The 15,782-nt window shown below is 34.5% G+C and overlaps 1 protein-coding gene across 11 annotated transcripts in view; it reads left to right on the forward strand.

Annotated features, from left to right (window-relative positions):
* The window catches only part of R3HDM1 (R3H domain containing 1), a 154,656-nt gene that overhangs the window by 77,364 nt on the left and 61,510 nt on the right, over positions 1 to 15,782 (forward strand). For 9 of the 11 annotated variants that reach the window (XM_043487613.1, XM_043487612.1, XM_043487620.1 and 6 more), the window contains 6 exons: positions 2,512 to 2,553; positions 3,003 to 3,092; positions 7,252 to 7,366; positions 8,396 to 8,474; positions 15,335 to 15,394; positions 15,478 to 15,618. In XM_043487613.1, the coding sequence (XP_043343548.1) occupies positions 2,512 to 2,553; positions 3,003 to 3,092; positions 7,252 to 7,366; positions 8,396 to 8,474; positions 15,335 to 15,394; positions 15,478 to 15,618 (527 nt within the window). The remainder of the gene's footprint in view (positions 1 to 2,511; positions 2,554 to 3,002; positions 3,093 to 7,251; positions 7,367 to 8,395; positions 8,475 to 15,334; positions 15,395 to 15,477; positions 15,619 to 15,782) is intronic. The other 2 variants (XM_043487616.1, XM_043487618.1) reach the window with 2 other exon arrangements.

Here is a 15,782-nt window from a genome sequence, read left to right on the forward strand (position 1 = left end):
CCCAACCAAAGAAATTTTAAAGGGCTTGCTTGTTTGGGTCAGACCCAGCTGAATTATATCTTAAGAGCAACTGACTTGGTACTTTAATTACATGTGCAAAATTCTTTCACAACCTTATTTAGATTAGCATTTCATTAATTTACCAGAGGAGGGAAATGTTAGAAGGCTATCTTTAGAATTCTGTCAATCACAAATAGTATTTGACTCACAGGAATGTTTTTTTATAGGTGTGATATAAAGTGCACGGGACTAAGATTCTGAAGATCTTGGGTTCTGTGTGACTATTATTCATCTTTATAAGCCTACTACCTGGCACAGAGTCTGGCATGTAGCAGGAACTTAGAACATGTTAAGTCACACTGAGGTAATTTTACCTCTTTGGTTTAATCTTCCTTCATCAAAGAGCTCTTATGAGTTAAAATGGAGACGTTTAAAGCATGTGTAAATCTATGAAAATTCTGAACCATTACTATAGGGACAGTGTACAGCCTCCCCAAAGCCCTTTTCTTTTTTTAAAATTTTTTTTATATTTATTTGGTTGCACCAGGTCTTACTTGCAGCATTTGCAGTTTAGTTCCCTTACTAGGGATCAAACCCGGGTCCCCTGCATTGGGAGCAGAGTCCTAACCACTAGACCACCAGGGAAGTCCCTCATTTTTAAAATCTACCATTTCACTGAACTTTTTCAAGAACCCTGAGAATTAATACAAGTAGTATGAACTTTTATACAAGGAAAGTAAAATGACATAATTTGACTAGGGTCACCTATTCATAAGAAGCAAAGCTAGAAATTTGAATCCGGTTCAGCATATGAATGCAGTTTTTACTTGCCAGTTAATGATTTTTTTTTTCATTAAAAAATAAAATTATAAGAGAAAGTGTTGTGCCATTGATACTTAGAATTGTGAGGGATTAAATCAGAAGACTGAAATAAATCATTAATTGTTTTCCTTAGAACTTATTTAGTCATGCGCATTTTGCTCATATCTATTGGTTTTTCTCCAATTTTTTTCTGTAAACCCTTACTCTATGTAACATAGCCTCTTTTAATTGTATATGTAGTGGTAACAGAAATTGTCTTGAATAAATTAAAGAAGTGAGTAAATAGAAGACAGATCAACATGAAGTTCTCTTAGCCAGCGCTGTCATGGGCATTTGTGCGTGCATCTGTATCATTTCTTCTCTTGAAGAAACAAAGTCATTTCTTTTTTTTTTTTTTTTCTGTTTTTCTTTTGTCATTGGTACTGCTAATTTTTACTGTTGAATAAATCCAGGGTCAAAATCCCAAGAGTACAGTGCTTCTTATTTCAAGAACTTTGACCTCAAAATGGGAGACAGACCACACTGGTGCTATAGATTCTTGTTTCTGTTGGTTCTACAAGGAAGGCCTTTTCAGATTCTGGAATGAAATGGTGGCTTTTATTCATATGTGAAGCATACTAATCTAGGTATTAAGGACTTTGTTTTATGACTGGTATCAAACTGGCTCCTTGGTTTTAATGAGTTTAAGTGATAGATAACTAGGCCTTGTACTGTTTGGGTTTGGGGTGAGAGAGGTAGATTAGAAGGAGATGGAAGCAAAGAAAATCTTCCAGAGTCCAGTTCACAAGCCCTTCAGCTGTTTTCTCAAACCAAAGCCTGGTATCACAGATCAGAGCCACTCACCCGAGTGGGTTCCCCAGTTGTGTGATTGATGATCTGGTGGTTAAGCTGAACATGCATATTGGAACTTTGCTCACTTTTCTTCATTTCTACTTCATTGTTTTACCCTTGACCAGACAAATAGGATTCCGACTGATAAACTGGGGTTGTACTGTGACGTACAGCCAAGACTGCCGATAAGTCTAAGGCTTGGTGCAGTGATTTCTCTCTGGAAAACTTAGAGATCATATAGTTAGCTGAGAAATGGCTTCAGGGGAATTTTAAGTTATTATGGAAAAGTTATACTTGAGAACTTCCAGTTAATGTAATTGCGATGAAGTTTGCCCTTTTGATTTTGGCTTTTAGCACAGTGAACTACAGTGCTAAAAAGGCTCAGTAGAGAAGTGGAGGTACTCTGATTCAATGGGCATTTGAAACCTTGTCTTTAGTATCATAAGTTTGGAACTTTGCTAGGCATAGCTACTTAAAATTCCTCAGGGTTTCTTGTGGGTTCCCCCCCCCACCCCCCGCCAACTTTGACTAAAGTGTAATATGTTACAGAATACAAAAAATGTGTATTTTATTTTGCTACTAAGACATTACCTTATAATTCAGTTTAGCTCAGTCAACACAGAAATTATGGCTGTTTGCTCATTTAAAGAACATGGCCAACTCACAGAAGGATTTTAGAAAGTCTTCTACAAGTGTGCTTTTGGGAGGAATCAATATTTCTTTACTTGAAACCAACTCTGATTTCCTCATTTTCCATTCTTTGTGCAGTTAGTTTCTCTGTGGTTTAGGATTATGTACTAAGAAACAATTTTTCTGTTTCAGTATGAAATTTAATGCAAATCTTTCTTGTGTATTCAGCGGCCATTGCAGTCATTTGGACAGACAGGAAAAAGGTCTAAGGTATAGTAAATATTTTGTGCTGGCATGCAAAGGGCCTTCCCTCATGCTTGATGAATCTTTGTTTTCATACAGCGCTGCATTCAGTTTAGTTTTGTCACATTTTGTTTGGGGCAGAAAGCTTATTTTGTTTTATTTGGGGTTTTTGTCTTGCCTAGTCGCTTTTGTGCATTGCTTTTATATCTTTAATGGTTCTTTATCTGTAGAGAAAATGGCTCTCATCATTCTTTGGGTTTTGAGATTGAAGTTACTCCCATTCTTGCTATTGCTATTATTTTTAAAACTGCAGTTATTGTTTTCCCTCATAACAAAGAGTTTTAATGGTATCTGATAATATATTTAACTTGCACATTTCACCTACATCTATACACAGCAGAAACTATTATAAAGAAACTTAAACTCTAGCCCTAGATTTATGAAATGTAGCGTTAATTTTAAATACTTTTCTTCAGTCAAGCTCAAAGTTAAAGCTAGTTCGGAGCCTTGCAGTGTGTGAAGAATCTCCACCACCCCCTACAGCAGAGATATCACAGGAGAACCAGGTAAAAAAAAAAATAAACACCAAAACAATAAACAAAACAAAGCAATTATTATTCAAAGATACAATGGAAAAGCCTGCTTCCTGGAGAATATTTTTTCATAATGTTAAATAAAAATTGTATGTGCATGTACATGTGTTGTATATGTTTTTACTGAGTAAAACTACCAATAAGTCTAAGGCTTGGTGCAGCGATTTCTCTCTGGAAAAACTTAGAGAACATATAGTTAACTGAGAATATGGCTTCAGGGGAATTTTAAGTTATTATGGAAAAGTTATATTTAAGTAGTACTTCCAGTTAATGTAATTGCGATGAAATTTTCCCTTTTGATGTTGGCTTTTAAAAATTTGTCAAACACTTCTTGAGTGTGAAGGGGAGACTACCCAAGACTTCCGCTTGATATGTATCATTTTGCTTAATCTGAATGCATGGTGAAGCCAGTCTTCATAATAGCTTGGCTCTAATAGTTGTCTAATATTTCTTATTCCGTTGTTTATAAAGTATAGAACTACTGAGGCTCAACAAATAGTTTGGTTTTTTGCTTTTTATATATTTTTTTAATGCTATGACTTTACTTTTCTGTTAGTCTTAGCTACAGATTGATCTTTGTCTTATGTTACACTTGTATATTTACATATAATTATTTTTGGACCCCCTTAACGATGTTTATTAATGTGATAACTTTGGCTGTTTGTGGCTTGTTCTACTTTTAAGAGTTTAAATAACCTGAAGTCCCCCTGTATCCTAACAATTAGTTTCCAAAGAATTGAGGTAATATTTTGGTTAAGAGAGATGATTGAATAAAGGAGAGAGAGAAAAAAGAGCTATGACAGATTCTGTGCCCCCTTTTTAATGCCAGTTGTATGTTTGTTGATTCAAGCAGAGACTGTTGATGCTTTGCCTTGATTTAGAAGATGATGCCATCAAAAGTATACTATAAATACTGAAGGTAGTTGTCACATGTTTAGAATGTGTTCTGTTTTTAAAAAGCACTATGTGCTTTTATTTTACATAAGAAAATTTTTTAATAGGTTATTGACAAAGTGTCAAGGAATATAGGGATCAAAATTTACTTTTGTTTATATTTAAATTCTTACATAAATAGAAGATAGTTTTATGTATTATAAAACTATAAAAACTATAAAAACGGATATTTTTAAGCAATAAAAAATAAACTTCCAAAAAAAATAGAAATATGCTCAAAATATTTTACTAAGAGCTATTGCCTGGAGAACGTTTTCAGATGTTAACTTGGCTTTTGCATGCTTGTTGATGAGGCTGAAGAGTTGTTTATGCACTCTGAAAAAAATTCAGTAAATTGTGTTTTAAAAAGCAGTTTTACAAGTTCTTTTGTACATGTCAGAGTAACGAATATACCTGTTCAGGGTTGAGCAGTAGGCAGCGTAATGGGGTTTTTTTGAAAATTAATGTCTTCATTTTTTTGACCAAAATGTTACACCATCAGCCCCATAGAATAACTTGTCCAAGGAGATTGAGGAAATGAGAAGTCAGACATTCATAAGGCTATTAATCCAGAAAAAGTGTCTTCTTTTTGAGAAAAAGCGTAACGTACATGATCTTTGGTTTGATGTACATTTCAGCTATCTGAAAATTATGATAGGAGGTGGGAGGGAGGTGGAGGTTCTTACGGTACTACATAGATGTGTCTAGTGAAAATTTATGCAAGAAATAATATGAGGAGGATATGTTGTATATTGATGTATATGTTATTCAAAAAGCTGAGTTGCAGCATATAGATAATGAATAAGCTGGATGTGCCAAAGTTCAGTTGTTCCACATAATATATTATTTCTCAATTTTTCTTGGATACAGTTAAATTTTTCTTTGGGGATAATAACCTGTTATTATCTTCTATGAACAAAGATACTCTTTTTAATAGAAAGTCTTTTTCCAAGCGTTGAGTTTAACTAAATTGCACCTGAATGGGAATTGAAAAATAAATTATTTCTCATAAAATGTACTAGCATCTAATCCTTGACAGCAGACACTTTCCAGCTAATAACGCTTGCTTCAGAATGTGATTTTTTAGGAATTAATCTGGAGTAAAACTCATTATTTGAAAGGTTGAGAGGCAATTAAAAAAGAGATGTCACTTGTATCTGATGAGAGCTTATGAGAAGGCAATGACCTCAATAACTGGTGTCAGTGACAGTGAAGAGTAAAGGAATTATGGCTGCCCATGGAGATAGTGGTATCATTTCAGTTATTTGTAGTCAAGAGAGTTTATGTATAAGGACTTACTTAGGCTTTTAAAATTAAAATGTCTTGTTTATTTGCTACTGAAAACAAGGCCTCAATACCAACTGAAGACAAGCCTAGATACATTATGTCTACTAGATCTTTAAATACAGTTCACCTTGATAAAATCGTTTAATATCTGTCTAAATGTGGAATCTTTTCTTCCAACCTTGGTTTCATAGATTATCCTTAAGTAACAGGATAGAAGTTATAAGTCAGGGAAACTTCTGAATATTCTACTTCTGAAACAGTTCTGGGATTCATTTTTAAATATCTATTTTATAGTTAAAAATATAAGGAAAGTAGATTAGAAAGTGAGTCATAATGAGAAAAATGACTGACAAATACATGATGTTGATTAACACATGAGCTTTGGTAAATAAGACAAAGGAGGGCATAAGCAGATATTTTGTCATTTTAGTGGAATTTGCAAGTGCCTCACTTTTGTCCTGTATTCTGAGCACAACTTTGAACTAAGATGAAATAGGAATCAGAACTGAGAAAAGATAAAAATAGCAGTCAGAAACCCCATGGTGGGGGGGGGGAGGGGATATATATACATATATATGTATATGTATTAGATCTGAAACTCTTCTGCAAAATTCCATTTTGAAAAAAAAAATATATATATATATATATATACACATATGGGGAGAAAATGTTTAATAGAAATCCTGGTGGCTGCAAGTTTCAGAATCTTAAAATTTATATCCCTTCAATATTGACTTCTTGTGCCTACTGCCACCACCAGCCCTCACCCAGAAAGGCGAAGTTATTTATTAATATTCTCCATCACTAAAGAACAACTGTATACAGCAATTTAGCCTACATCTCTATAGGCTACACCTTTATCTTTAGTAGAAATGTTCTGGAAGTTTGTCTGTCTGTCTTTATAACTTTGCCTGAATAATCAAAGCCATGTGACTTTTAACCTATTTCAGCTGTATTTCTAGTAACTCCTTTCTGTTCTGAAATTGCATGTAATGACATTGTTTTAAAAATGTAAAATTAGTTCTCCTTTTCAGTCTTAGACAATGGTTACTTTACAAGTAAATGTTACATATCACTAAGGGAAATAATCTTGTCTGAAATCTTTCTAAAACAACTTTGTAGTACTTAGAGGAGGAACAGGGATAGTAAATCACAAACAGGAAATAATCAAAGTTGGGATTTGGTTTTGAAGTTTTTACTTACAGTTTTATATGATAAGAAAATGAAGGAATATGAGCCCAGGTGGGATGCATGAGACAAGTGCTCGGGCCTGGTGCACTGGGAAGACCCAGAGGAATCGGGTGGAGAGGGAGGTGGGAGGGGGGATCGGGACGGGGAATACGTGTAAATCTATGGCTGATTCATATCAATGTATGACAAAAAAAATAAATAAAAAAAATAAATTAATTAATTTAAAAAAAAAGAAATTCCTTACAAAAAAAAAATAAAGTGGATACTTAAGAAAATTAGTTTTTGGTAAGTGTTAACCTGACACTCATATGTTCCTATTGTCATGATTAATGATAATTATCATACTTTGGTTTGACCATGGTATCTCCATTGCAAAAGTAGGTTAAAAAGACCTTTGTTCTGATCCTTCAAGGGTTTTAATAGATTCATTGAAACTATTATAAAAAACATTTATTTTCTCTAAGATAATTTTCAATTGATATTGTCAAGGGATATGTTTCAATTGATATATTCAGCTCAAAAAATTAATTTTAACATTTTTTAATCAAGAGTTTGATTAACATGGTAAAGCTATTGTAAGTTGTATTTTCTTGCTTGAAGAATCTTGTTGGATAAAATAAAAACTTTTTTTTTCCTCCATGCAGTTTTGTAATATAAATGTGGGGTATTAACTGAATCATGTTTATATTTTCACTTAATAACTGATTTTACCTTCCAACAGGAGAAAATTCAGATCCAGTTAACACAATCATTTGAAAAAGAGGAGAAGCCCTCAAAAGATGAAGCAGAAAAAGAAAAAGCCAGTGATAAGTTGCCCAGAAAAATGTTATCAAGAGGTTTGCAATTTATTTCTGGTTTTTTTTTTCTGTATTTTTTAAACAAAGGTTTTATTTCACCATTGATCCACCCTTTACCCCTTGAATAATTTTATATAGTATATTTCTAATAAAAGTAATCTAGAACAGACTGAAGGGATGATATAGTTCTGGGTAAAATGGCATGACACAGGTGATAATTTAGCCAAAAAACTGCACCTCATGTCAAAGTCACCAAGGAAGATAACTCATGATCATTTATTGGTCTGTCTCTTGTTTCAAAATAATGGAATCACTATAATTTAAATACTGATTCCATTAAAAATATGTATTTTTAATTCCTTACAATACAAAGAGCTAATGCCAAAATGTTTAGTATGCAGTAAGATTATTCTTGGAAACCCAAGATGTTTATCTTTCAGACTGAATTTTAAAGAACTTCATCATATATCACTACAAGCCTACAAAAATGCTTTTTAAATTTATAGACACAGTTATGTTGACCAGTTTTATAAACAGCATAAGGATATTACATTTAAGGAGAAGAAATAAACGTGAATATTTATAAAAAAAAAAATTTCTTTTTGAAAGCAAATTTTTTATGATAAATACTCTTTCAGAGCTAAAGTTCCTGCATATCTCCAAATTATTACCTCCTTATATTTGCAACTGAACTAAGCAGACTCAGTTTGCTGTCTGAATTATTCTGAGTTCTTCTTGTTTAATGAGGCATTTTTGAATATGAGAATTATGGTGAGTATATAAAAGGATCTTTAAGAATTCAGAGTAAATTAAAGTGGCACATATGAGAGAAAGGTTTTCTTTTTAAGACGGTATATAAACATGCAGTTACATAAATCCATGTCATACTCATTATATAGGAGTAGCAAAATTGTGGTTATCTGAATTCATCATAAATTCCATTTTCCTACTTCATCAGTTTTCTTTCATTGTGGGGCATCTCAATTTATTTGCTATGCATCATGTGTGAAGGGAAAGGAATTTGTTTCAAACAACTTTATACTGGGTTTTTGTGTTGTTGTTTTTTAGATTCCAGTCAAGAATACACTGATTCAACTGGCATAGATCTACATGAATTTTTAGTAAATACATTAAAAAACAATCCCAGGTAAAAATTAAATTTATAAGGTTTACATTGCTTCTAGAGTACCATAATTTTGTTATATATGTTTTCATTACTGAGTTAGAATAAGATTAGAATATTTGAAGTACACCAGAAACATTTTAGTTTCTTAGGGCTACGATGTTGCTGGCCTCTATATACACATGTGTAAATATCTTTTTTGCATTATGTATATCATGATGATATAAAGATAATTCATACTCTTTGTAGGAATTTTGGGAAATAAAGAATCACTAAGATAGTTTGGGTCTTAATTGAGACTAAAGAGTTATCATTAATCATGAAATATGAGAGAAATATACCTCATGATAAAGCACTCAGCCAAATTACTCAGTATATTCACTTATAACAAGTTTCTGGACTTAACTGAGTACAGAATTTTTGTTTCTTCTTGCCTAGTTTATGAACCTCCAACCCAAAGATTTTAAGGTGCTTATTTGAGTCACTAACTAATTGTGAAATCCTTTGTTTTGCCAGGGTACTAGATTTTAACTTTTTGGCAGGTCATTGATCCCATTGAGGCATTCTTCCCAGATAAAGGTTTATTCACAAAATATCTGACCAACCCATTCTTGGAGTAGAAGACTTGAAGGTCAGGAACCCCTCCCCTAGATGTTAGCTCCCCAGAATGGTAGTTAAATTTGTGAAATTTTTAGTTCATTGGGTGGGCACACGTGATAAAAAAACATGAACAAGTCTCTTCAATATTGCTGAGTCTTATCTCATGTCTTACTTCAAGATACATCTTTAAAAAAAAAGATACACCTTTAATTTCATTGAGGATTTATTTTTTCAGTACCATCTTGATTTTCTATTTCACATTTAAGTTTAATCCCAAATGGAGAACCACTAAAAGTGGAAAGCAGTCTCCTTGTAGTAGGAAGTGTAAGTGTGAAGTCAGTCAACTCTGCGTGACTTCTTTTTTTCAGTTCAAGTTGATTCCTTAGTGGTCCCAACTGAAAATAGTCCATTGAACAGGTGTTCTTTGGGTATCTATCATGTGCTAAGCACTGTGCTAAACTTTGTAGATATAAAGGTGAGCAAAATATAATCTCCGACCCTAAAATATTCACTTTCTATGTGCTAGGGCAAAAAGGAAACCCCATGATATATAATTAGAATAAATGTTGTAAAAGAAGTTTTTCAGGGTGCTATAAAAGCACAGTGATGGGATCCCACCTCTGAGAGGATCTGGAAAGGCTGCACTGAAAAGATAATGCCTCAGCTGAATTTTGAATTCACAGTGCTTTCAATGGGAGCATGAGAACGTGAGAGAGACAAGAGCATTGCTAGGGCACAGTAGTATGAGAGGGAGGTGGTTTACCCAGGCAGACAAGATTGTACACTGGCTCTGGCAGGAAGGCATGTAGCAAGTAACTCCAGAAAGTGATGGGGAGTTTGTTAGTAAGGTATGACGACACACTTCAGTTGTCCTCAACCTAGATCGGTACCAACACGCTGGAGTGGTTACTGAGTAAGAAGTGCTGATGGGAAGCCAGGGATGTGATGAACAATTAAAAATCATCTTCGCTGAGATGCAGTAGTGCACCATTGGAGAAATACTAAGTATGGCATGCTCTGTGGAGAAGTCATGACAGAATTTTGAGTAGGGTAATTCCAGAGTGAGATTTGCGTTTTAGGAAGATTATTTCATCAGTGAGGGGCCGAGAATCATGAGCAGGGAGTGTGGGTAGGAGAACAGAGAGGAAAAGGCTTTTTCGGAAGATGTTTAAGAATTACTCCCGTGGCAGGACTTGGTGATTTTTTGGATATGGAAGAGTCATGGTTTGTTAGAGCAGCTGCCAGGTTTGCAGCTGGACTGATGGTTAATCCCATTAACAGGGGAAGTAATAAGGACAAGCCTGAGGGAAGTAAGACATGTTCTGTTACAAATAAGTATAGTTTGAGGTATCTGATGAAACACTGTGGCAAGATTAAGTATATAGCTCTGATTTTCAAGTAAATGAGCCTGGATGCTGTTACAGATTAGGAGTCATCAGTAAAGGTGACCCTTGTTTTGTGAGTTTGGCCAGCGAGATGCAATAAATGACAAGGATGAAATTCTATGGAAAAACAGTATCTTGAAGGTAGAGGAGAAGTAAGAGACACGGAGTCTGAAATTGCAGAGGAATCATGAGAACATTTGTCTTAGAAATCAGCCAAACAGCAACAGTTTCATTAAAGGTAAAACGAAGCAGCCTGTTAGATTAAGGAACTAGGAAGTTGTTGGCTACTTTAACAAAACATTTAGTTTGCTATAGACTGGTAGAAATGAGAACTCAGTAGGTTAAGGTGAAGGTACAAAATACATAGCTAGTTTGTGTAAAGCAAGAAGGGATCCTAAACAGATAGGACTTTTCTTTCTTCTGAACCCATAGCAGGTTCAGAAGAAATTCCAAAATATTCTTCTTTTGTGCAGTTTTCGGTTTTCCTCTACAAATGCAAAAGTTTTTACATTATCTGCATATGTGTTTTTGAAGTGTACGACTTAATGATTTTTAGTATATTCACAGATTCATGTTACCATCATTACTGTCAATTTATGAGCTTTTTCATCCACCTCCAAAAGAAATCCTTAACCATTTTGCTATCACCTCCTTATGCCCTGAACCCTAATCTAGCTTGTCTCTACAGATTTCCCTTTTCTGGGTATCGTCGTATGAATGAAATCATATGTATGTCGTCTCCTGTAATTGGCTTCATTCACTTAGCATAATATTTTCAAGTATCCATGTCGTGCAGCATGTATTGGAACATTAATTCTTCTGTGTTTGCATTTTTATTCAAAAAAATATGTAAGTGAGCCACTCATATAATGGCTGATGAGTAAGTCAGTACTGATGTCAGTGTGGTTCACACAGTTGTGGCTGATGTTAAATTTTGTGAGAAATACGATTTGCCTGATGGCTCAGTGGTCTCTCAGTGAAACACACCATTAATCGCCAGGCATAGGTGGCACAAAATTAATAAGTCTGGCAGATTTCCACTAGAACTTGAGAGCATTCTAGATGTTAAGCAGATTTATTTTGAATCATACTGAAATCTAGTTTACATTTTATTTCAAAATTTTCCTTCAGATCCTTAAATTTTGTTCTCATCCCAATGAATAAATTAACTTCAGGTGTTAAATAACCATTTATCTGTAATTCCTCTTTTAAGAAATAACTTTCAAAAATTGTAATAACTAGTCATTACTAGATGAGAACCTAGGAACCTGCAGTTGCCCAGGATAGAGATTTCACTCACTGACATGGTTTTTATGTGTTTTTGTATTGGTTTTATAACCATTTTCTGTAAATTCTACAACATACTGAAGAAATATGGACAGTATAGGCAACTGTGTCACCAATGGAGGGGAGCAGCCCCGTGGATAGATTCTAAGAGTATATATTTTAAAAGTAAGCGATGTTGTTGTAGGGAACATCATGCAGTTGTTCTGTGCTTGAAATATTTTCTGAATTTACTTTTATTAGAGATAATGTTTAAATCAGCATATTTCTTGCCTGTTGCAGATATTTGACCCAGTTCATATAGAACACTGGGAAGGGGATGGTCAAAGGGAAGAATTCTTGTTTTCTTCTCTTTTATTTGCCACTTGTGTACCAGCTGCACATACTTTCTCAAAAGTCAGTTCCGGTATGATGACTAGAACACTAATAACTAAAAGATTATTGCCCTTTCATTTTAACTTCATGTAGTTTATTGGTCAATTTGATTGAGATCTTTGTTTTTCTTATGTATTTCTTTAATAACAGCATGTATTGGTTTCTTTTAAAGATTATACGATGACAAGTTCTATGTGTGTCTATAAGTTCATGTGCTAAGAAACCTATGCCATATGAAAATTAATTTATTGATCTGTTAGTTTGAGTACTGTATGTAATGGTTCTGTAAAGGATTATTAATTTTTGACTTATGGCCATTACCAGGATATCTAACCTTGATGACAGAGTTGAAAATTTGGAAACTTGGACTAAGCTGTAGCAGATGCAAGGCAGGAGGTGTAAATCTTGAGAACTTAGGAAAGCTATTTTTCTAACAAGTTCTACTTTTTGCTAACTAAAAATTTAGTAAACTAAGTAGGGGAACTTAATTTAATAGTAAATGGTCCATGTAATAATAGAAAATCCTCTGCAACCCATAAATCTACATATAAAAGGGAAAAAAGCCTGAATTTGTATCAATTACTAATAAAATTGTTAGGTTTTTGTTTTCTTTCATGGAGACAACAGAAATTTCTTTTGAATACCAGTTCATTCACTGAAGAATATTTCACATATTGTAGGCTTGCTGTTTAACTCAAACAGAGGAACCAATTTAAATGCACTGTTTCATGAATGCTAAATAAGTTGCCTGCCTCTGATTCCTTTTTCCCCCCTACAATAAGTATATAAAATACATTAGAAAATTTTACCATGTCAAGACAAATTGACCCCCAAAAACATTAGAAGAAAAGAGTCTTAACATTAAGTAAATCTTTTTCAGTGAAAACCATATGAAGGAAGTAAAAATTTCCCATCCTCCCCTAAAATTTTAAGGAAAAACATTAAAAGACATTGGTAAAATAATCTGATTAATTTATTCCACTCAGATTTGTTGAGCTCCTCACTGTAGCACAAATAACTATATAAAAGTAATTGTGATAAATACTCTTAAAAGGTATGAAAGAAACAGGTTCTTCTATGAAAGAATGTAAGGAGCTGTGCTAGGGACTTCCCTGATGGTCCAGTGACTGAGACCCTGCACTCCCAATACAGACAGCTTGGGTTCCATCCCTGGTCAGGGAACTAGATCCCACATGCCGCAACTAAGACCTGGTGCAGCCAAATAAATAAATGTTTTTAAAAAAAAAATGTGCTGGGCAAAGGAAACAGCATGTTCGAGGAACCTGTGAGAGGAAGGAACTTGGGAAATACAGCGATAAGCCAAAATGATGACGGTTTTGTGAGAAAGGGGCAGGAAATGTGTCTAAATAGATAGGTGACGGCCATACCTGCCTTGTAAGGCACATGCGTTAGTGCGTGTGGGTGCTCAGTTGTGTGACTCTTTGTGACCCCATGGACTGTAGCCTGTCCAGCTCCTCTGTCCATGTGATTCTGCAGGCAAGAATACTGGAGTGGGTTGCCATGCCCGCCTCCAGGGGATCTTCCTGACCCAGGGATTGAACCTGCATCTCCTGCATTGGCAGGCAGATTCTTTACCACCAGGCCACCAGGGAAGCCCCATGGGGCATGTTACAGATGTTCATTTCTAACCTAAGAGAAATGGGAAACCTGTGATAAATGTTTACCCCAGACCATGACATGTCTTCACATTTGTGTTTTTAAAATATTGTTACGGATGTTCTAGGTAAAACAGATTTGGAGGGAACAAGGGAAGATACAGAGAGATAATATACTACTATCATAGAGGTCAAATCACTATCCTAAATACTTGGTCCAGGGTAATTAATGGCAGCGGAAGGAGAGGAAAAATAGATCGAAGATAGATAAAGTTTGCAATTGTAATTAACTGCACGGGAAGATTTGGAAAAGCATAGTAGTGGGCAAAAAAAGGTACTTCTAGTACAGTATGCTGAGTGAAAGGTGGTGCCACTTGCTGAGGTAGAGTATACTAAAGAAGAAAAATTGAATGTTGCTGAAATTTTTATTAAAATGTAATCCTGTTCCACTTCGGGTTTAAAATCACCACTTAGGCATGTATTCTCTTGATTTTTTTCAACTGATATAAAAATGTTTATGGTTAATATTAGTCTCAGTTTTATAAGACTACTTTTGCAGTACAGAGAGATCAAACTCAGGGCTGATGTGTAGACTTTCAGGCAACTTAAGCAGGGGAAATGGAGGACATCATTTCCCCTTAGAATCTGAGAGGGATCCACTATGTAATGTTTATTTGAGAGGGAAACATTAACCTCTTGGCCTCGTTTTCTTGATTTACAAAATTTCAGAAACAGAAAGCTGCTTCTGTAAAGCTGCTTCTAGCTTTAAGGTTCTTGAGGTTTGGTTTTGTTTTGTTTTTCCCACATGCACATGAAGTTTACAGTGACCACAGGAATACTCTCTTGAGCTATGCTCTTGGTGTGTGAGCAAGGAGGTCCTTTGGGGAGTGGCACCAGTAACTTGTTTTGTAAGCGCACTAAGTAGGACCCTAGTGGTCTGAAGGAGCACATGCAGGTGTTCCCTGGTGTCCTTATTCATTTTCATATTGGAGATATTTGGTTCACTTTGGCATTTTATTGAAAAAATTCCGAATATCTTAAAAATGTGTTATAGTGATTTTTAGAATAATTTGAAGTCTTCTTCCTCTGAGTTAATCTTAGTAATATAGTTCATACTTCTCTGCTGTGGTTCCATTTATATACTAGCATTGGATTCCCACTGGAGTATTTCTGTTGTTACTGGCATTGCATGTTCTTTAGAGTACTGTTTCTATGGAGTTGAGCATGGTAACAAAGTCATGAGCCTACCTAAAGATGTCTGTTTTCCTGCTGCTTCTCACTTTATTGAGTAAGGGATAAAGACTAATATTCTGTTATAATCCATGTATTTGCAGAACAGAATCTAATATAATACAATAGTACTTAACAGATCAAGATAATGATATAATGATAATTTTGAAATTGGATGGTATTCTCTCTACATTTGTATATGTGAAATTTTCCATAAGTTTTTAAAAAAGTCATCTTTATTCTTTTAAAATATTACTTTTTTAGAAAGCATATATCAAGCTTGTAATGTTCTTCAGTGTACAGGTTTTACAAAAAAAATATATATAGCCCTGTAAATTCAACATTTATGATTATTTCAGTGTTAAGTTTTACAAGTTTTCATATTTTGTTTCAGGGACAGAATGATGCTGTTGAAATTGGAACAAGAAATTTTAGATTTCATTGGTAATAATGAGTAAGTCCTGACCTTTAACAAGAAAATAAATTGTCATCACAGTTATTCAAGATCTGCTAAATTAGTCTTTCTTCTAATTCTAGATCTCCCCGTAAAAAATTCCCCCCAATGACATCTTACCACAGGATGCTCTTGCACAGAGTTGCCGCTTACTTTGGATTAGACCACAATGTTGATCAGAGTGGGAAGTCAGTCATAGTAAACAAAACTAGCAATACAAGAATGTAAGTATCAAGAAAGGTTGTTATATGTGTGTGTGATAATTCTTTATCTTTCTGTAACATCTTTTATCTCAGGTTTTCCACATGTTTTAGCAACCTGCTTCAGCTTTGTGATAACCTTATGTGACAGGTCTAAAAAATACACTCTGCTCACGAGATGTAAAATG

Source organism: Cervus canadensis, chromosome 15, assembly GCF_019320065.1.
Source record: "Cervus canadensis isolate Bull #8, Minnesota chromosome 15, ASM1932006v1, whole genome shotgun sequence".
Lineage (NCBI taxonomy): Eukaryota > Metazoa > Chordata > Mammalia > Artiodactyla > Cervidae > Cervus > Cervus canadensis.